The 23,380-nt window shown below is 41.3% G+C and overlaps 1 protein-coding gene across 8 annotated transcripts in view; it reads right to left on the bottom strand.

The window, feature by feature from the left end:
- The window catches only part of Slit2 (slit guidance ligand 2), a 326,445-nt gene extending 303,823 nt beyond the window's left edge, over window positions 1-22,622 (bottom strand). For 4 of the 8 annotated variants that reach the window (NR_111900.2, NM_001291227.2, NM_001291228.2 and 1 more), the window contains exons 1-4: window positions 18,695-20,758; window positions 16,003-16,074; window positions 14,722-14,793; window positions 3,533-3,604 (exon numbers count right to left, since the gene is read on the bottom strand). Coding sequence is in view for 7 of the 8 variants with exons in the window: in NM_001291227.2 (NP_001278156.1) it covers window positions 3,533-3,604; window positions 14,722-14,793; window positions 16,003-16,074; window positions 18,695-18,873 (395 nt within the window). In the remaining variant the exon portion in view is untranslated. Of the gene's footprint in view, window positions 1-3,532; window positions 3,605-14,721; window positions 14,794-16,002; window positions 16,075-18,694 lie in introns of all 8 variants that reach the window. The other 4 variants (XM_006503815.4, XM_006503814.4, XM_006503813.4 and 1 more) reach the window with 1 other exon arrangement.
- Window positions 22,623-23,380: the final 758 nt, after the last annotated feature.

The following is a 23,380-nucleotide window of genomic DNA, read 5'->3' as shown; positions in this document are numbered from 1 at the left end:
CTGTGAGTGTACTACGGTTTCTGAGCAAACATCTTGACCTGAGCATACAGTGCTCTCTCCGCCCTTCCAAAGAGAAATTGGAGCAGGCAGCAAAGGGAAAGCATATTTGGCCGCTAGCAGCAATCAACCGTGTCAAATCATAATTCATATACAGTGTACCCTCTTTTCCTTTTATATCGCATTTAGAGTCTGCAAAATGCATGCATGCCTGGCATCTCATTTTCAGTCAAAAGTCAAAAGGTAGTTTATTATAAAAAGTAAAAGTGAGATGTATGATATCCAACTTATCAAGAAAATTTTCATCTAAGCAAACAGCGCTAAAACCAAATACCAGTTTATAAATTGATTAACATTCTTGGCGGGTAATATGTAGTGAAAATATATTAAAGTATGTAATAAGTTGAAAAAGACATGAGTTAGCATCATTTGTGATGGAAAAAAATTCTAGAAGTGCTATTTTCCATGCTGTACATATACCTAGTTCTAACATGATCTTCAACTATGCAAATGTGGATTTCTTTAAATATACACATGAAACAACTGGTCAAATGTTTTCTTTATGCTAATATTCTTTTCCTTTTATTTGTCAGAATTCCTAAATCGGCTCTCTTGCTCGATCTTCTTGTACAATCATTTCTTTCTGAAGGAGCATTTTAAAGGCTACTATTGAATGTGGATTTTAAAACATTTTCTATCTCCTACAATACTCATTTCAAGTGGGCAACTAGATCACACGAAGGGGAAAAATACGGAACCTGTAGTCTTGGTCTTCACAGGTATTCTCGCCCTCCTGTACCAGTCAGCCTTACAAGTTCTGTTCTGCTTACTAAAGACTCTTAGTACTCTTTAATTTTATTTGCCTTAGTATTCTTTAAAAAGTACTCATACATAGTTTATTACTTTTCCTCTCAAGAGAAACAACACTTTGAACAATTTATCCACCTCTCTCTAATCTTTGTGAGGCACAGGATCCTCGGTTTAAAACAAAAAGCAATCTGATTTGAAGGTGCAGACAATCACATTTCCTTGATGATGGTCCCAACACGTAGGAGGCTGAGTCAAGATGATTGCTGCAGTTCAAGGCCGGCATGAGTTACATGAAAATTCTAGGTTAGCCTCGCTTACAGAATGAAGAAAAAAGAAAGAAAGAAGAGATAAATAAAAACCAGGATGTAAGGAAAGAAGTGTGGGAAGGAGGAAAGGAGGAAATGAAGGAGGGACAGATGGTGGGAAGGAGAGAAAAGTAAACCTCTACATTCCTATTGAAGATAAATGTTAACCATTAGAGACTGATACTCTGTTACTACTAACCATGATGCCGTGAAGGGCTAGGCTTAGGAATACAACATTTACATCTGTATTGGAACTATAGATATAAACAATTAAATCTATTAGTTGGCATGCTCTGTAGGTAAAATTATTTGAGTCAAACAGACATAGAAGTATCCCAATAACATTTTCTACTCCTCACCCCTTTTAAACATGCCTTCGATGACGTAGAAAACTTTGTCACAGTCTTGTGTGGTCTGATGCCTCTTCAGGCCACTGCTCACAGTTCTCATGGGTTCCAGCACATAGATGCTTCAGAAACATACAAAATCTTAAAATATAGGGAGAAACTCTTTGTTCCACTATGTAATATTGTCAAAGAGGTCTAAATGTCAAACTATAATTTGCTGGTGGAGCCTTTTATAATGCATTAAGCCATTCAACAACTCCTGGGGAAATCAATCCAAGTACTTCTAGAGAAAACAGCCAACACTCTTGTTTGTCAGGGAGTATTCAGGTCGCTTTGTACATTTTTTATAGTACAACTGGTAACAGACAACAGCCATTCCATTTTAAGTTCATTTCTGCAGAACATTTAAAAAAGAAAACAACACTTCAAAGGCACTCTGTGTTGTTTTTTGTGTGCACACTGCTTGCAAAGTCACAATTTAGCAAGGTCATCAGACATTAGCTTCAAAATCAGTTGTCACAAGTTTCTTCAGCCCCTACCAATTAAAGCAATTAAATTTAATACTATTTAAAAACAAATCTGGCTATTACAACACTAAGTGTGTGTGTGTGTGTGTGTCTGTGTGTGTATGTGTGTATGTGTGTCTGTGTGTGTGTCTGTGTGTGTGTCTGTGTGTGTGTGTCTGTGTGTATCTGTCTGTGTGTGTGTGTGTCTGTGTGTGTGTGTCTGTGTGTGTGTCTGTGTGTGTGTGTAGATATAATTTTATAGCAAGCTACATCCTACTTCCTTAAAGAAAAAGAGCCCTTAGAGATGACTTGTTAAGGGAAGTTCCTTTGATTTTTAGAAGTACACTTGAATAGGACCCATTAAAAAGCAACGCTCAGGAACATGAGCAATGCAGCCAGGGATTTTGGCTTTCCTTAGGGAACCGATGTCAGGAAAGAGAAGATGTGGGGTGTCAGCTGGGAATGATCTTTGTATTGTGAAATGAAGTACCAGGAGGACTGGCCTAGCAGACATCCTGTTTCCAGCAGGGGTGAGTATGAGAGAACCCCCACTCCCACCCCCACCCTCACATACACGCTTCTGGAATTGATAACAACAATATTGAACGTGTAGGCTACAAAGCTTTGGCTACGAAATCAAATTCGGAAAAGAGCAATGTGTTCACTTTCTCTACAAACACTTCCATATGGGACTTCCCGACACCCAGGTGGGGCCACTCCAGACAACTTCCTACCTATCCCAGCCGTTCATTTCACAGCATACCCGAGCATCGATAATCATTTCTATTTATTCTTGCCAATACTTTGTAGCATATCTGCCGTCTGTGCACTCAGCTGAAAAAAATCTAATCTTCAAACCTTTCGTAAACGTGTTTTCCCTATTACACATCAGGTCAGGGAACAAGCATTCCTAGGAGGAAAAGCTGATTTCACCTAATACTTGCAGTGTGTGTGTGTGTGTGTGTGTGTGTGTGTGTGTGTGTGTGTGTGTGTGTTTAAAGAACAACTTCCCTAATGGTGTACGAGGTGTTTTGATGTGAAAGTCTTGCCTTCTAGCACATTGCAGAATTTGTAATTCTGGCTTCAAACGAAGCACTTAGGAGAGAACGTACAGCTTTCAATGCCTTAGGAGAGATAATATGAGCAATCTAATAAACACTACTCTCAAATTCCGAAACTATGCTAAGAAAAGAGCTTACAGAAGGAACCCCAGCTTTACAGGAAACACTATCAACCTCCTTTAAAAGTGGAAGACCAGTAGCAATTTTTCCCTTCTAAATTTGAGGTTTCCTTTGCACAGTAGGCAAACCTCTGTATCACACCATAATGAAAACCAAGACTAAAGCAACTGCAATAACGCACGCCGGAACCACAGAATGCTACATAAACAAAGCCTCTGCAGCCACTGAGGATCTTTCATTTCTGTCAGAAAGCAAAAGGGCGACCTTCCAATCTAAGAATCTACGAACGCCTGGATTCCAGGAAAGCTCAAGAAAACAGCCTCAACTCTATTAATAAAACACAAGGTCGATGCAAAGCAACAGCAAGCACTTGAGTGTCTACTTACAGCCGGTAGAGCTTCGCAGTCCCGAGAAACAGCAGCTCAGGAAACAACTGAAGGTTATTTCTGTTTAAACGCCTTTGGAGAAAACAAAACAAACAAACAAACAAAAAACAAAACAGAGCTTACGTTACACAGAAAATACTTAACAGTGAGCCTTGCTGTGGTAGTGTCATGCTTCATCCTGCATTTCTAGAAAGAGTGGAGTGATATTCAAGAATATCCAAGCACTTGCAACTCAAAAGTTGGTTGCACCTTTTGTTTCATGGTTTACACCTTTTGTTATGTGTCATGGCTGTTGAGGGCAACTTTCGATTGTGCTTATTCAGATGGTGATTAATGGGACCTAGAGTCCTCATTCAAACCCCTGCAACTTCAGACAAACAGAACACACATGATGGACCAAGGTTTCCTGTCTCAGACACAACTTCAATAGAGGATAGACATATTAATACAGCAAACTCTATTAAAAGAATTCATATATTCAAAAAGGACTAAAATTTTTAGCAAAGGTTCAGTAGATAGACCTTTCAATTTTATTACCTATTGATTTAATTGGGGGGAGGCTGCAAGGCAAGAGACAGTGTCTATAAGACTTTTTCCCCCATAAGTACAATCAGAATAAATATAAAAAGGTCAAACCTCAATCTCCAGCTCTTGACCTAGCACTGAATTGAGTTACATTGTGTTTACTCACTCAGTGTTTCAAAGGTTGCACTGCTCGTAGTTTTATGATGTTTTAGATTCTTTGGGAAAGAGCATAATTGCAAGTCCAACCAAACCTGACCAATTTTGAGCTCACTGGGCATGTGCACACCTATTAGAGAAAGTGAGCAAACACTGTCCCTGATATACTTAACAATCCAACCCTGCCCGTTCTATGTGAACCCTTTAATCAAGTGAATGCTATTAGCCTTCTCTTCTGCTTCTCCCAAATCTAAATATATTGATGAGTAGCCCATGGGAAATGGCTACACATAAATGATGTATAAGTTGCTTGGCCTCTAAGACCAATAATCACCCTGAGAAAGGCAGCAACATGGTTAAGTCGTCAGGATCCATGCTAAGGGTGTGATATCCTGATTTACTTAGACTCATCAGGTGGAATTAGGAAGACAGTTACTTAGTCTCCAGCAGGCAGGAATAAGACCAGTGACTGCATTTTCTTTAAAAAAAGCAGATAATAAGTGACTCCTCACTCAAAGTTACCTTAAGGCATAAAGACCCGCCTTTAGAAACTCTCCACTTGTTATCCCATGAATCCAAGCAATGGCTATAAGGACAATCTGAAAGCAGGGTCTTCGTTTAAGTGGCCTGTAGATCACCTGAGCAGAAGGTGATAACGATGATCAGAGTTTCAAGTATCAAAGCACCTTAGGAAGCGGCTCATCTACAGAGCCATGCCAGCATGTAGTAAAATCCATACCGTGTGTTCCAAGGTGCAGGAAGGGGAAAGAGGAAAATTAGTGCTGAAAGGGAGGTTTGCTCCCACACACGCACTAATTCTTATGCATGAACCACATAATAACGTTAACGTAAAACCAAAACTTCTAATCTATGTTTTTCTTTATAATTTCTTGGGAATGACTTTTGAGGATAAAGTACTTTCACCCTCCATCATTTTCCACCTTAAAAAAAAATCACTTAATTAGGATATTGTTATAATAGCATCTAAAAACTATTATTTGCAAGCATCTAAAAAAATCATTCTTGAGCATCAAAAAAAAAATCACATTTTGTAATAGTGACCATGAGAATGTTTAGTTTTGGTTTTTGTTGTTGTTGTTGTTGTTGTTGTTGTTTGGTTTTTGGTTTTTTTTCTAGGCAGCAGGAGTTCCTTGGAGAATATATGCACAAAGTGCCTATCCTGATTTCTAGAATGACAGACATGGGATTTCTTAGTTATATTCCAAGCACTGCATTGACAGAGCTGATCTGATTCTTCAGCCTGAGCAGGCATGCTACTTCAAGCCTTGAACTGAGACTCTGCGCAAGGCAGCTGTCCAGAGAGAGCTTTCCATCGCAAGGCACTTTCTTACATCCTCTGAAACTCCAGCTATTCTCTGTAAACTTCATACCTCCCTTGGCTATGTCCCCAGAGCATTTGATATGACCCCCATGCACTGTATGATATTGACTCAAGTGCTGGTATCTTTCCCACTGGGCTGTGAACTCCTCAAATGTGAAGACCCGATCTTTGTGTTCCTTCCCCCTTTCTCTGGCACTTACTAGGTTTGAACTGTATTAGAAGACAAAGCAATCTCCTGTTCTCATCCCGAACTCCCCAGTCTTTTCTGGCATTTAGAAGGTTCGAATTGTGTTGAATGAGAAGTGAGTGCTCTCTTTGCATTTTTATAGTTCAGTGAGGGGCCAGTATAATCACTTGATATCAGGGCCACTTTGGCATACTCTCTGAGCCACCAATCACTATCCAGCTAACCAAATACCTACCACCTAACATGCTTCCTGTACCCTAAACCTGCCCTTTCTCTTTCCCCAGCAACCACATGCTGTCAGCATCATATAAAGAGCAGAAAGAACTCAGTGTGTTTAAATAAACGCCAATACATCAGTGACCAACAGCTTTTTCTAACCTTGCTAGAACATTGGCAAAACTTCATATATTATGTGAATGTAGATATTTAAGCCACAGCACATGTGATGTCTTTCTCTTTATTGCTGTAAGCCTTTTCAGATTTCCAGTGGTTCTAACTCACATCACAAACAATATCTGACATGAATTAAGCTATATGGATTACTTCATTCACTTGTCCCAACATCCTTACAAATGAATAACACTCCATATGGCTTGGCGAGAAATCCACAACTCAAAAGTAGAGCTAGAAGCTTGGCTTCAGTGCGTGTGATTCCATACATTAAGAATCATCATTGCTTTTTCTCAACAATGCTTGAAAACAATGTAATGCTCAAAGTTTCACTGAGAACTCCACAGTTTTGTGTAGTCTACTTCTTAAACATCTTTGAGCTACTCAAATGAAAATGAATGTAATTTATAAAAGACACTAACTGTGAGAGGCTGGCAAGATTGCTCAGTGGTTGTGGTGCTTGCCACGCCCCCTCCAAAAAAGAAATCAGCCTGACAGCCAGGAGTTTGATTCCTGGAAGACTTACAAAAGTAGGAGGGGCTGAGAGATGGCTCACTGATTAAGAGCATTGGCCTTCTAGAGGACCCATATTCAATTCTCAGAACCCACAGAGCATCTCACAAATGGCTGTAACTCCAGTTCCAGGGGATCAGATACACTCACACAGACATGCATGCAGGCAAAACACCAATATTCATGAAATAAAAAAAAATCATTTTAAAAGAAAAATACAGAATGAAAGAAACCACTCCACAAAGATGATCTGTGGCTCCCACTTGCAAACCTGACCTCCTTGGCTAGGCAGACACACACACAAACATATACACATACATGCATGCACATGCACACACAATAATAATAATAGAAATAATAATTATACAATATTAAGTAATCATTCTGAATTTCCTTATTTTTGCATGGACGTAAATTTGTCTAAACTAATCATGTTTTGAACAGGAGGTAAGATAATATTACAAAGAAAGGCAGGTACACTAAGGAATGTATAATATATAGAGGCAAAAATTGAAAAAGTAACTTTATTTTTAAGTGTCTATATTTGGCTCTTGTTTTCTTTCATCAGTAATAAGGTTAAATGGTCAGAAAATGTTTCAATTAAATGTCACTGGACTCATCCAAGTTCAATGGAATATTTCAAAGCAAAGATTCTTGCAAATGACCAAAAATTAAATCCTTAAAAGACATTTTAAAAAAATCTACAGTTGTTTTAAAGTCTATTAAGATACAAAACAATTGAAAAAAAAAAGTTTGAGAAAAAGCAACCCCATCTCTAACACAACAAAGAAAAGATCAGTGACTTAAAAAGATGGCATGATGTGAACTCCAATATAAATGAGGTGACCTTTAAAGGTGATGGTCCCGAGACGTGGAAACAGTGTATAGCTTTTCTTAGGATTACTGATGGGAGACCCCGCATAAGGTACTCTGTTAAAAGGCTCAGCTTTGTCCAGAGACAGATGACAGAGCATAGTCACACCAGTTCTGTGTCCTCACCCGGGAATACAATCTACTCACAAAGTCTGAGAGCCATTTGAGGATTCTCTGGGTGGTTGATTCATGCTTTTGGAAAAATACATGTGGTATATTTCTTTGAGATAGTTTTTCTTAGGCCAAAGGTAATTAAAGGTCCTAGATCTCAGCCACTTCCTGCTTCTGAGTATGACGTCAGATGAGTAAGTGATCTCAGAGCTATGAAAACACCAAGGGACGTTGAAATGCTGAGTATCAACTATGTGGCTCACAACATACTTTCTAAATTATTATCTTTCATTTACTCCCGGGATTTATTCTTGTATGGATGCTACAGCATCTTACTTCCCTCAACTTTCCTATCAGCTCAGTTAGTATTTTACCCCAAGATAGCCTTCCAACTTATTCAAAATTCAGACTTTAAACAGTTTTACAAAATCCAGTGAAAGATGTGTGCTTTGCATTCACAAATCAATTCGAATATACCTCAGCATCATGTCTAGTCTGAAATTCAGTAAATGTTACCTTAAAAATGTATCATTGCTCTCCTACTCAGAATACATGCGTGATCAATAGTAAGACTAACTACACTCCCTTTTGACTCTTCAGATGCTATTTCTATTGCCCACTTAAAGCATTGTTCTTTGGACCCCTGTAGAGCAAACACTTTTACTTTTCACAACACTAAAATTCAAATTTTCAACAGTTTTTTTTTAACATCTATCTTGTTTTACATAGATGAAGATTTTTTTATTATTATTTTCATTAGCACAATTAATGATGCTTTCCTTCTCTGTGCCCTATGTTAGGGAAGCCAAAAGTTTTGTAATAAAAAGGATGTTTTCTGCTCCCAGCCTTCATTGAATGATACTCTATATATTAATGGTGAGTATAAAATACTCTGAAAGAAAAAATACATACTTTCTTCCTATCTTCTAATCCCACGAAGAAACTCAAAGTGCAAATAACAAATACTATGACTAGATATAATATATTCGTACTTTAGGATATAAACTATTCCTAAATTCTACCTTTTAAAAGAGAAGTTGTGTTAAAATCCTTAACTACAGTTCTTTAAGCACAGTGTACCATGCATTCCAAGAAACTGTGAACACTATCTCACTATTTCTTGCACTACTGGGATAACTATCCCTATTTGAAAACTGAAGGTTTAAAGATTTTAAAGATGAGTTGATATATTCAAGGGGTTTTGAAATTCAGGCACTGAAGTCTCTCTTATTAACAATTTCCAGATTTAAGATGAGGGAGAGTTTATACGTGGCTAGACAGCACAATCAGCAATACAACATGAGTACTTGGCATTAGTGATCTAGCAGTTGATATTACAAGGCACCACACAGCAGAAGTGGCTAGCGAGGCCATAGGAATACCATTATCACCACTGTCTAAAATAATGTGGCATAGTTTCTGTTTTAGAGCAGAATCCTGAATCCAGCGTGGATGGATGCTATAAAGATGGGAGGCAAAGACTTTTACAAAAGCCTCTTAAAATGACACTCCAACATCCATAACTTAAGTCAGCCTCTGTCCCCAAGATTCCATTATTACTAATGTCTTCCTGTCAGTCCAGCAGATGTAACTCATTTTGAAAATAGGACAATACTTGTGAAGTCCATGAGGGGAAGAAAAAAAAAAGTCCCCTTCCTATGCAAGCTTGTGAAATGCACTCTGGAGGGCCCAATTCAAGCGGAAAGATATCCAAGAGCAATGCAAGACAGAAGGAAATGTAAAATATTTGACATTCACTGCTTCCACAAATACATTGAAACAGTGCAAACTAGACTCCTCATTTCAGGAGAAGCATAAAGGAAACAGCATCCAGCAAACACTGTCACAAAGGATGAGCCCAAACCAGATGTGGGAAAAATAAACACCATGGGCTGCCTCAGAATTCATGAAATGGTCCACGGTGGCCCAGGGATCTTCTCGCCCCTGTTTGACTCCAGCACCCATAAAAACATTCTGCAGTGAAATGTCTCGCTAAACGTGTAGAACCACCCTCCCATGAAATCTTCCTAAGACTACAATCAGTGAAGAGAATTCAAAATTGCCCATATTGCTTAAAAACGCACTGGAATGCAGGCAAAAAATTTAACAACTATCAGTTGCTTGACACATTTTATTTTTATTATACACAATGTTGGATGTATTTCTTTAAGAAAAACATATTAGCATATATATGACACCAACAGGGATTTTAAACCAAGGTGTACAGTACCAGAGAAGTGTCCCTTGAGATGAACTTAGATTCTTTGCCACGGAGATTAGTGTTGTGAGGTTCTCTTTACAATAAGAACTGTGTATGTGTTAGGTTGCATATAAGCTTGCAGGATTAGTGGGAAGAGGGGTCCTCTACAGCCTTGACAAACAGAGGATCAATGGTGCTATCCTTCAGACCTGTTCTACAACATTTTCTACACTTGAACTCATGTGTTACAACCTACAATAATCTCTACACCCCTGTTCCCAACCACACAGTGCCACTTGTTTGTAAGTAGCAGTGCACTCACGGCAAGAAGATGAATTCACAACTACCTCAGAGGAAATCATATCTTTTTAGTATTTGTTCATGAAATACAGAGTTTGCTCAAATGGAGTCTTTATCCTAAAGGGATCTAAATTTCTAAGTTTAAGAGTGATAAGTTTTAGGATTAGGAATTGGTAGAAACTTTAAAATATTTAAGTTATCATATTTATATCCTGGGATCCCTCACAACACAATATTTTTAGGACAAATTTTTTCAAGGAAACTTTCCAGTGGTAAGCAGCTAGGACTAAACATGTCATGTTAAAAATGAAGAGGATAACCCCAGGAGTGTTTGAATGAAGTATAGGTCTGAAAAGCAGACAGCTGGAGTGTTGAGGGAAGAGCTGGACCTTAATAATTGTCCCTATTTTGAAGTTGAGATAACTGAAGATTTTCAAGAGGAAGCTGTATGCTCAAGATCTTCTTACAGGGCCATTGGAATTCAGGATCTGCCAAAGTCTCACTTGTCTAATGTCCCTGGCTTTAGAATGGAGTTGAGTTTGGACGTGCCTAGACAACCAGTCAACAGCATAATCAGTAAGTAGCTTTCACAGATGATCCAAAAGAAGCTATTAAAAGATGCCTAAAACCAGGAGCAGCTAGATTATTCATTTAGCCCTGCTCCTCTCTGCTTTTTTGTCTCAGCCCTGCCCCCATCAGCAGAGCCTCAAATAGCACTACAGAGCCAGCCAGCACTCTAAAACCATCTACCCATCCAATGTGCCTTTCTACTTATGGAATTATTGTAAGGATGAGTATTTGACATTTGTGAGGTTCATTCAAAGCCACGATTTTCTATTCCTGGCTGTTGCTCCCCCACAAATATAAGCTAGACAAATATGTGTTTCATTTTGAAGTATCATTATATCAAAAATTCCAATAATACTCCACTCATGTTAGGAGGGGTTTTCAAAATGGGAGGAATTGATTTTACTAGTAAGATGCCAAAGTCCCCCCAGATAGCCATAAAACAGAACTCAGAGAGTACAACCTGACCATAGCTATGCATAGACTGCCAGTGATCAGCACAGCTTCAGCAGCCTATGGAATTTGCAACTTGAAAGAAAAAAACTACATAGAACATCATATACCTTAAATTAATAACTTTTAGTGGAGACTGGTGAAGCTATTCAGTGTTCTGTGAAATATAAAGAAAAGCATACTTTGATTATCCTAAATAGTCTGTGTAACTTACTTGTATAGACTTTGGCTTTGCTTAGTTGGTCTGGATTAAATCAGCTTATAAAATAACTTCATTAGATTCCTCTACAACTTTTGTATTAAACAAGAGGAAGCCATTGTGTTTCAAAGTGCATGATGAGTTTTCTCCCTGTGATGCCTCCAACACCTCCCTCCAGGATAAATAGGACTACTGACAAGACAAGCATTCCAGACACCATGGCATGGCATATATCAGGCCTGGGAGTATGGCAGCAACTGTCCCAACAGGAAATGGCATGTGCTCATGGGGTGCACGTTCTATTAAAACCTATCCCATTCACAGTGACTGATAGCCACATGCCCATGATGAAACCTTCATCATCTGATGCTCTTTTTTCCCACAATAGCAAAAGGGACTGACTTGAAGTGGAAGGAAGGAGTAGAGAGGGACAAACGGTTTGAGAAGAAAGGAGAAAGTAAAGGAAGGAGAAAGGAGGAAGGAGGGATAGCTTAACATTTTGACTGGCATTGCTTTAACCACATTAATTAAGTGGAAACCTTTGGGTTTTTTTTTTTTTTTTTTTTGTACCTATACTGCTTTGATCGACAAGTATGTCTTTCTAATCTCACAATGTTAAATTTAAGTTAAAATGACTTAGTTTTTTAAAATTAAAAACTTAGTGCATAAAATGGTAATATTATTTTCTATTTTCAGATCTGCCTTTTCTTCATTAAGTTAAAATTTCGTCAACATTATAAAAAATACCTAAAGCTTGATGTTTTCACAAAATACCTTCCCAACATGGACAAATGCTATTATTGTATCATTTTAAAATGAAAACAACTTAGAACCATACATTGGATGTGAATAAAGTTGATGTTTTTTATTTTGTTTTACTTTACATACAAAGGAAAAAAAACTGAAATCATGTTTTTCTAGGTGAATGTCTATTACAGCATAACTAATTTCTAATGCATTGTGGCACAACTTGGAATTCAATTTGCAGTTTTGCATCCAACTTATTAACAATCATGTAGATTATACAGTCCAGAGGTCAACATTACTCCATCTCCTGTTTCTTACATTCCCCCTTGAAGTTTTGTAAGTAAGCAAGTTGTTCATGTGACATTAATGACTCTACATAAAATAGGGGAAGATGTTGTAAAACATAATAATCTGAATATGAAACTCACAAGGGAAGGTAGGGTTTTTTTTCCCCTTTTGTATTTTTATTGTTTAAAAAATAAACTGAACAATTTTAAAATAGTTTCCTTCACAATAGTGTTGAATGCACTTCTTAGTAAATCTGCCTTGGTATTTAATATATTTAAAAATAAATATTTGAAAAGTGTATCCACAATGTTCCTAAGAAATAGCTTAGGATTCCCGAGTCCCAAGGAGATGAATTGGCTGTCAGATAACAATGCGCTTCCGTCAGATGGACTTGGCAGTTGTAAACAAATGGAATTTTCTCAGCTTTTCCTCACAAATATGAAATATTTGCTCTCAGCCAACAGCTGGGGTGATTTAAAGAAGTCTTGCATATATATTAGTTTCCATTCAAAATTACAAGCCCTCCTCCCACTCTGCAACATCTGACTTAGTCTTTGTAGAACCGAAAATTGCTCAGAGATGAAGTGACATTCTCAAGGGAAGTCAAAGTTAAAAAAATAGTTTCCACTTACAACTCTAATCAAATTTCAAATTAGATGGCATCTGTAGGATTTTTGGAAGAGCTAATTTATTTAAGATGAAAGGTCAAATGAAATTCTGAAGTGGCTTTAAAAATGTAAAAAAAAAAAAAAAAAAAAAAGAAAGAAAAAAGAAAAAAAAAGAAAAAAAGTGTGCATTGTTCTTATGATCCTAAAGACTAAAACCTACAGTACAAGTAAGTGTGCGCTACAGCGAGTGCCATGGAGAATACTGGGATTTAAAGGCAGGTTCAGGACCAAGTTATCAGTAGTTCTTAATCTAACCAGAAGACATCTTGACCAAACTGCTACTGTTCCAAGGAACATTTAACCATCTATTCACTTATCAGTACGTTTTATTTTATTATAAAGTACATTTTATCAATACATATTACACTATATGGTGTAAAATACCCACTAGGTGTATCAGCTATGCCCAGCCATCTAGGAAGTAGTGCAACAGTAAATACTTTCAGAGTATTTCTATAAAGAGAAAATAGGCTATGGATATAAGAACGTGGAGATGAGCTCAACTAAATATTTACATTTCTTTTTGCTTCCTCAAAAGGTATCTCAGTATAGCAAATTAATTTATATAATATTCTACAGTTACATTCTCTATATCGTAATGTTTGTAATGGACAAATTTTTAAAGTAAAATAAAGCAGATGTTCGCAGGCTTTTCCTGAAGCAACACAACCACAGCCTACACATCCCCAAACAGATCACAAAACTACAAGCCAATTTCTTACTTTTAGACAATGACAGAAAATGAACCTTTGCTCTTGTGCTCAGTGAATCTGAATATAGGCTGTGCCCCCCAATAACATATTTAGATAAAAGTATTTATTGTATTTTTACTAAAGTAAGGAAGGCATGGAATCTTATTAAAATATTATTAGTGATTTTAATTTTAGTGTCCTAAAAAATGAAAACATAATCAAGACAAATGAGATCTGTTAATTGCATTTCATATTGCAATTGCTATAATTCCTGATTTCAGATATAAATTTTGTCTTTTATGTATATATATATGTAGTATTCTTGAAAACAAGAAGAGTCAAGTAATACTTATATCCATAAGAATTTTTATGTCTAAAAACAATATTTTTTAAGAGCAAAGTTTACTCTTAAACTTCATGAAAAAAAAATGCCAGGAGCAGATGACAACCCATCCCTACTTTAATAACCCTTAGCTTATTTTTCTGAGCAGTAATATTTTAGAAGCTATTATAAACAATTAAATAGAATTGAGAATAACCACTATTATCAATGTTCACTGTAAGTATTAAACATCAAAGAAATCACTTATCCACAACAACCCCTTTTAAATTTCCTAAAGTATCAATAGTGGGACACTCAGTAACAGCATGGATGCTTACAAGATTCTGAGTTAAGTTTCTCTTTCCATAAAGTACAAATAAAATTACCAATCACTCTTTCCTACAGGAGGCTAAGTTAGTGTCAAAGCAAGAATCGTCAAGGAACTATCTCTGGGAAGCCCTGAACTTTTAGGCTTTCACACAAGTTCCTGTTCTTTACCCAGGATTCTACTCTATCTTGGAAACCATTTGTTCCTGCCTTTTCCTCTTAAACTTTAAAAGCTAAGCCACCACGAAACTGAAGACATAATCCTTGACATCCAAGTGGCTCTAAACACACAGACATGTTGCCATGGGTTTAGAACTGAAAATACTTACAGTCTTTCCAGCTCCTTAAGATCCTGGAATGCTCCCCTCTCGATGGTGCTGATTCTGTTCTCCATGAGCTGACTGAAATGCAAAATAGAACATGCTGCTGAATGTTGCCATCTGAGGAGGCTGCAATTCAGCAGCAGCGGAAACCTGCAGCCCCTTTCTGACTCTCCCATTCTATTTTGCCCTGAATTGAAAGTCACTAGCAAATTCAGTAATGAAGCCTGAGAGAGAGAGAGAGAGAGAGAGAGAGAGAGAGAATTCAGGGGGGTGAGGCTGTGGAGAAGCAGTTTCCATATCACAAGGCGTTTGTTTTTAAAAAATACTGAACAAGTGTCATATAGCAGTTAGTTCTGAAAAGTAAGATCTGAAACCTAAAACTCCAGCATAAGCCCATGAGGGGCACTCAGAGCACAGGGCAACTTTGAGAGCTGTTTTCTTTTACTGATCTCACCTGTGTTCCTAACATAGGAATTCAGTAGCTCAGTGCATGCCTAGTTTAATTCTGACTTGTGGATGCATATCATCAGTGGGATAGTGTCACAAGGACCAAAATTGGTCCTTAAAACTTAACATTGTAAGCATAGAAGTCAAAAATATTTGGCCACCGGGTGTAAATATTTACAAACCTGTGGGTAACACAATTTTGCATAATATTGGCTCTCAAACTAATGGTTAACTCACACCTAATTTAACCCACTAATTAGTGCAGTAGTCATGCTGTATCAATTTATATCAGCTACAAAGCTATAAAATGTAAGGAATGCAACTCTAAATGAGATCATTATATTTATACATAAACACCCCCTGCCCTCAAATTTTGGAAAAGATGAATTGCATGACTGTAATGTTATTTTTTTTCTCTACTCTTGCTTTGTAGGGGAAAAAAAAGTATGTCTGGACTCTTTGACTTCAGTAGTAAGAGAAAGCAATCTACTGAAAGCTTCCAAGCTAACTGAAAAGTCCTCAACATATCAGATTTCGACCATTATCTACCCCTATTGTAAAAACAATGATTCCACATTTGTATGTGTGAGACCCCTAAAGTAGAGGAAACTAATGATCTGAGGTCCTTTCTGTCTTATTATCCCCACCACACATCCACTTCTTAAAGGCGCAGATTTCAATAAAAGTTGTACAATGGGAAATAAAAAGAAATAGAAGACCTTGAGGTTTCTTTTCAGCTTCTGTCTTCAGAAAAGTTTTAAGTCTATGAACATTTAGTGCTTGTAACAAAACAGGCCATCTTCCAAGCAAGACTGAGATGCAAAGCATGAACACACTTACAGAACTCTGAGGTGCCTGAGACCAGCAAAATCTATCTTCGTGATCCTCGTGATGTTATTTCCATTCAAATCCCTAAGAGACACCAAAAAAAAAAAAAAAAAAAATTAAAGTTCCTTTTTTTATTTCTCTCATATTTGGTCAAAGTAAAACTTAAAACGAGTTAGAGCTTTAGGGGGAAAAAACTTAATTCAATTAGTGTGGCTTAAAAAGTGAGCTGCAGAGGAAAGGAAAGAAGCCTTTGAAATAATAGTTCATAAATGTCTCATGTTTACAAAATTCTTGCTGACATATGACAAAGGAAAAAAAAAAAACTGAAGTGACGATGCCATCAGTTACCCTGACTTTTGTTGTGTGTTTGTGGCCTCTGTGTGTATGTGTGTGCTTTCGATTTGCGTTTCTACAAGAATGTGAGTATTTATTTACTGAAATATTCTGCAATTTTGCTCTTATTTTTAGCATAGCCACCCAGAAGTTTCTTTAAGGAGACTTAATGAAAAAAAATTCACATACTATTCGAAGTTTTTTGTTTTTTGTTTTTTGTTTTTTATTAGAACACTCAGGAGGTAGGTAGCATTGTAGCCAAATTCCTGAGGCAAAGAAAAGTGTTGTGAGGGAGAGTGCAGTACCTCAAAGACCTTCCCCTCCCCACAATTCTAGGTCCCTGGGGAAGCTGAACTCCTTTTAGCAGCCCCTATACCCCCACCCACCCTCCCATTGTGATTGTAGTTTAAACCACCAGCTTGCACAATAATGGAAGCAGGATTTGGCCTTGACAAGCGTGTTTCATTTCAACACCACATTTACTTCAGTCAGATTCTTCTTTTCTGGTCAACAAGTAAATTTTCAGGGCTTCCTTCATTCACAATAAAACTAACCTTTGGGAGACACTGTGTTCCTTTCCAGAAGTTCTCTTCCTTTGAGTTTTCAAACCTTTGTGCTGAAATCTGTATTTAAAAGTGTTTACCTTGCTATTGAATTTTATAAACCAGCACTGAGAATGTGGTTTCCTAAAAACTCCACAGATCTCTCATAAAGGATTTTTTTTTCCAATCACTGGGCACTCCCTGCCAGTTCTGGAAATGCAGCCCTTTGACAAGTTAGTGTTTACACTATTCTGAAGGGCATGGAATGAGGACGAAGACTAAATCAGAATTCCTCATTGCTCTCTTTCTTGTCTTGACAACCTACCTCTCTGAATTGTCTCTAAAGTTGTGAGAATCATTTAAGGGCTATTTGTTATCTCGTGAGATCCCAACCCCAACAGCAAATAAACGCTCTAGATCTCACCCCGATGAAACACCCGCGTTAAGGCCCAATAGTGGGAAACAATCAAGAGGAGAGCCCTAGTGGAGCTGGAGATTGGCAAGTCTTTCCAAACCGAGAAAGTCCTGGACTTGGGCCTTCAGACAGAGGGGGACGCAGTTTGCATAAAGAGGAGGACAAGTGTGTGCAGAAGTGTTGTCCTAGGGTTTCCCTTTCCCGTGGCTACACTCAGACCTAGCAAAGAACAGGAGTCTCTGCGCAATCGCCCACGCTACACCAACCCAAGCCATCCGCGCCTGCCCGGCCCATGCGCAACCGGGAGAGCCCGGCGCATCCCGGGGGCTGGGGAGGGCGCGTGGCGGAGGACTCGGCTTCACAAAGAGAGTGGCTTCGGCGCTTTGCTTCCCTAACTCGGGAAGTGCCCCACCAGGAGCGCGTGGTCCGTCAACCCCGGGTCTGCGTTTATTTCTTCATTAAAGACTCGCGCAGACAGGGAGGCGGGGATGTCTGCGGGCGATCGAGCGCGAAGAGGGGCAGGCAGAGCAGCTGCCACCACGTGAAGGAGCTCACAGATTGCCAGAAAGGTGCCCCAGGGCATACAGCCGCAGCAGGAAGAGCTGGAGGGGGCAGTCCAGGCCACGGGGTCACCAAAGCAGTTAGACCCGGCCCAGTGGGTTCTAGATGAAGAAACGGTGCTAACTTTACTTAAACCCCGGGACGCAGTCTTCCCCGAAGTCTCCCGCTCAGTGGAGTCACTTAAGGACCGCTACCATTGCTGCCTCCTCCCTTGTAAATGAGAGGGGCTTTAGAAAGTCGAGGTAGGAAAATGATGCAGGTCCCACAGAGCGGACTGCTACTGTCCTAGGGTACTCATCCTTCGTAGACAATGAAAAGATCGCTCAAGCACTCCAAATCTTCATCTCCCCTCCCTCAGTACTTAGAAGGGTACATAAAGCCCCGGGAAAGATTTTTTTTTTTTAAAACAGCCCGCCCCAGTCTGAGGCAACAAGGTCCTGAAATGACCCTTGAGTGTTTGCAAGCCCAAGGTGACTCCTGGCTTTGCAGTCTGGGAAACGCGGGCACACCTCCCTTGCCCCAGGCACCCTGGGATTCTAGTTCCAGGCGCCTCTCTCCTCAGCCAGAAAGAACTGGTCCACAGTGCACAAGCAGTTACAAAGGACGAGAGGGGTACAGGAAAAGGGGACCATGCATAGCTGCCAGCGACCCGCCCCTCCTTGGCAAAGGCTCCTCCCAGTTTAGTGCCCTTTCCACAGGGCCCAACCCCTGGATCCGCGTGCTGAAGAGCCTCTGAGGGCTGCACCAGAAACAGGTTTCTACCGCACGTGGACTTTCCAGGCTGGACGCTTGAGGAGGTGCTGCCTCAATAGGGAGTGAGGAGAATCAGGGAGGGCAAAGTACCCATACTCACAGTCTCTCGGTGTTGCGGGGGATATTCCTGGGCACACTGCGCAGTGCCAGCCCATGACAGTCCACCGTGCTGCCTGAACAGGAGCACTGGGCCGGGCACGCCTGCGGCGCCACCTTGTTCAAGATCGACAACACTAACCCCAGCGATAGGGACAGTGTCTGCCAGCCAATGCCACTCATCTTCCCTAATAGACTCCTTGCTTTGAAGGACTTCTCTTGAGCTTTCGGTTGTGTAAAAACCGGGCAGTGTCCGAGGCCCAGTGCCTGGCGCTGGGCTTGCAGCCCACAGCACCCGGGGAGATGCTCACACAGTAATCTGGAACAGTGATATGGGGCAGGAGAGCTGACAGAAGCACAGGTCTTTCCTCTGCTCTTCAAGCCTTTCTAGCAGAGCAGAAGATCCGTGGGCAACTTCAAGTTCTGAATATCAATAGGCCCGACTCAGGCTGGGAGTAGACCCCGGAGCAGCTGTGAGGACAGTGCGCGACTTCAACTTGGCGGTAAAAGAGCTCCTACTTGCAGTGTCCGCGAAGATGCAGAGGCTGGTTGCTTGAGGACAAGGGAGGACTTCTGATCCCACGAACCCTCTAGCAAATCCGATTCCAGTGGAAAGAGTACAAGGCTGAGGAGGGAACTTAAACAGTAATGGTGGCCCTGATCAAAGTGGATTCCCCCGAAGCTAGAAGGCGCAAGGGCCTGGCAGGTCCAAAGCAGAGCCCTCGGAGAGACTGGTCATGGCGCGCGTGGGGGCGCACCGGGTATTCAGACAGCCTTGGGGGTGCCGGGCGGTGATGCGGGGCTCAGGGCTCAGCTCCCGGGGCCTCTCCACTCCTGCGGCACAGCAGCAGCCTCAACCGTCTTCTCCACTTCCCGACAGCCAAGGATGGCTTGCACACACACATGCACTTCACTGGAGGATATCTTGGCAATCCCGCCTCCCTCCCGGCGTCCTTGGCGACGCTCTGCACCAGGGCCTGCCCCTGAGGTCACACAGAGAGACAAAAGGGCAGTCGGACTGCTGCAGCCTTGCAGGAATATCCACTAGTCCTCACTCCTGCAGTGGGGAAAAATCCAGTAAGCCAAGTTGAGTAGGAAAGGTCCTCTAGCTTGGGCAAGATTTGCAGATAGGCGAGCCCAGAAGAGCAAAGCAAAGACTAGGTGTCCGCGATGCCAGTGCTGCTACTGTGCCCTGATGGATGACTACTAGGTAGAAGGCAGAAAGATGGGGATCTGCTACCCTGGCAGACCCCAGGCGACAACCGAATGGCAGTAGAGTGTGCGCGCTCTTGTCAGCCACTCTGGTCTCCGGGATACGCCGCAGCTCCGCAGCACACACCTGACGGCACAGGTAGAAGAAACAACAGCCAACAGCGACGTCCTGCTGTATGCAGCCTCTCAGCCACCCCTCGGGCAGCCCCTACAAGTGGGTCCTCAGCCTCAAAGTGCAGGAAGTTTCCCCAGGCGTTGGATCCGGTCACCCACTGTCACGGGAGGAGTCCAGCCGCAGACGTTGAGATGCCGCTTAGCCCCGGACGTTGCACCTGACTCGGCGACCACAGACTAGGCAGCGCTTGGCTTCCAGCCCCTTCCCCTCTCAGGGAGGCTTTCGGCACTCGCGGTTCCCGGGAGGAAAGTGGAGAGAGAGGGAAGGCGGAGACTGAGCAGGGACTGGCGCTCCAGAGCCCCAGGCAAGTGTCTAAACAATAGGACGGACTCCGCAGCCTAAGTCTCGCCTGGCTGCTGGAAGGTGGGTTGTTGTTGTAACTGGAGTTGTCCGCTCTGGCTGCTGGGCGCTGAGCGCAGCCAAACAAAAAGACCCCAGTCCGCGCCTCTGGAGTCGCCTGTGGGCCCCCGGGACGTCCCCTTTTTCTCCTCAGTACTCCCGCAGCCTCAGGAAAGCTCGGCAGCTCCGGCCTGCGCCCTGAAGCCTGGGCGCTCCCATCCCTCGCCGCCGCCGCCGCCTCCTTCTCCTCCTTTTTTTAAACCACCGTCTGCGGCAGCCACAGCCGCCGCCTCCTCCAGCCTCCGCCGTCCAGGCGCTCCGTAAATAAATAAGCCCAAGTCCGAAGTTAAAGCGGCCGCCGGTCTTTATATAGCAGCCGGAGCCCCCGCCCTTGGCTCCGCCCCCGCAAGCCTCGCCCCGCCCCCTGGCCGCGCGCGGAAAGCCTGCACCTCGCCCGGGAGAGGTGAGGCCCAGGCTGGCAGCTCCGGCTGCAGACAGCGGCGCGCGTTCCCGTACGCCCCTGCTCGCGCCCAGACTCCTAGGATCCAGCAAACTTGGCCACCAGAAAGAAGAGCTCGGGTCTCCTCCACACAACTCCTTGGCCTCAGAGCTGACCAGAGCCCAGAAACCGAGGTTCCCAGCGGGAGAACGAGGAGAGGGGCAGCTTTGAGGACAGCTCATAAATAAATGGAGAAGGCAGAGCCTCTGTTGTAGCTTTTTGAGTCGCGATCCTAAAGGGGACCGCTCTGGGCTTGCAACACTGAAAGAGAGAAAGAGAGAGACAGCGAGATTATGATTTTAAAATTAAAACAAAAACAAAACAAAACAAGAAAACTCTACTGAAATAGATCTGCCTCCGTGAGCGCGCATTTTATCCCCCCCCCCCCCCCCACACACACACATTTTGTTTGGGTGGCTTCAAAGTTTAGAGTTGTAGCAAGTTGGGAGTAGTGTTTTCAACCTTCTCTCTGGCCTTCCCATCCCTAAGCCACCGTCTTCGGTTAACCCTTTCTTTATAATCACTTACTTAAAAAACGCCATGGTGAGGGATTTGGTTGCGTGGGCACTATACAAACTCACACAACTCCAAGGGTTTGGATAGGTCCCTACGGTTTTACTCTCTTAGCTGGCAAAGGGAAGAGGAAGTAAATCCTAGCGATGCCCATTATACTAGAAGGCTTTCCTTAATTCAGTGCCTAACTGGACACCCCACCCCCATCCCCACCTCACCCCTACCCCCATCCCCATCCCCACCCCTGCACTGTTTTGAAAATGAATTTCCTCCTTCCTTCTTGTCTCTTCAGTGTGATGTCTGGCAGTAGTCAGCATCTCTCAGCAGACACCAACGCCGCTATAGGTTTGAAATAACAACTAAATGAGTCAGCTTCTTCCCTTGCTTTTAATTTCCTCATCTTCTTTGCCTGTAGTCACGTTCTACTTTGTGCCAGCCCCTACCATAAAGTCAGTTTTACAGTAAAGTATCATTCGTATAAAATATCTGACAAACCTTGACCGCGAAGTCGGCCCAGTTCTCTTTAGCATTTTTTGGCATTTAACAAGCTACCTGTAACTTAATAGGTTTCCTGATCAGTGTTTTATTTCATAAATATGAACCGTGAAATCCCTCCAACATCTTTATTTTTGCCTATTTAAAAAATTTTTTTTCAGGATATCTTTCTCAGGTCATTTTGCCTGCCACTGAGATCCAAAAGCCCTTCAGAAGATATTGTCAAAGACAGGCTGTCCCCTCATAAAGTAGATTGGAACTCTTGGTATTATTCATTTGAATGCCATTTATTTGTATGGCACCATTCTTAAAAAGACTTCAGAACATTTGACATTCATGCATTCATTTGTCCTTCTAGATTTTTGCTTAAAGGTCTGTTATATAACTAACTTCCTTGAAAAGAAAAGAGACACCATAGTCACGTCTCCTTATGACTTGAAACACAGAACACATGTCTGTTGCAAAACAAATCGTCACTGATGAAGGATTCCCCCAACTAGTGAATTTTCTTTATAATAATAAAGTATGTAATTTAGGCATGGTTTTTACATGCACTAACTCATTTGCTGTCTCAACTTTGACATGTCATTGGTAACATGATAAGTTTATCCACTACACGTGGTTTATTGTTTTATGTGCATTTTAATTGCAGAAATCTACATTCAAAATATTCATAAATAATACCACTGCAATTAGATGCAACAACATTCAGGTTTGAGTCTCTCTCTGTCTCTTTCTGTGTGTGTGTGTGTCTGTGTGTGTGTCTGTGTGTGTGTGTTTCTGTGTGTGTGTGTGTGTGTGTGTGTCTGTGTGTGTGTGTCTGTGTGTGTGTGTGTCTGTGTGTGTGTGTGTCTGTGTGTGTGTGTCTGTGTGTGTGTGTCTGTGTGTCTGTGTGTGTGTGTTAATATCCTTTCTGCATAAAATCAAGAGGAGATTACCATTCACACAAAATGTGCCTATGGAAAAACTTTTAATTAAATGAAAATTTATATTAGATATGACCAATGAATTTCTTCAAAAAAAAACAATGGTTTTAAGTAATTCTTGTTGTTTTTGAGCTAGTGAATTTTTTGTGTGTGTGTATCAACAACCTTCAATTCAGAAACAAACATGAATGACAAAGTAGCTTGAAAACAAAAGGCAGCATCACCCTGTCCTTTCTTCAATGCTACTGAAGGATGCTGTTGAAGGGCCTTACATGCATCCCAAACATTCACTTTCAAGGGTTCACTCTTCCTAGGTTTTGTTGCTCCCAAAGGAGTTCTGAGTTTCTCTTTGATTGTTGTAGCTAGCCCTAAGAAAGACCTCTGTGGTGCCTCCAGTCACCACACGAGGTCTCCAGAAATCCTGACCTGGATTAAGTAAGTGGAATCCACTACAGTCAGCATTCAAGTCTCCTATTCTTTTAAGAGGAAATCCCATTGGTGGAAGATTGCACGAATAATTTAGACACTATA

The sequence above is a fragment of the Mus musculus genome, chromosome 5 (genome assembly GCF_000001635.26).
Source record: "Mus musculus strain C57BL/6J chromosome 5, GRCm38.p6 C57BL/6J".
NCBI classification, from domain to species: domain Eukaryota; kingdom Metazoa; phylum Chordata; class Mammalia; order Rodentia; family Muridae; genus Mus; species Mus musculus.
Note: the sequence above shows the minus strand (reverse complement) of the source record. Positions and strands in the feature narration are given on the sequence as shown.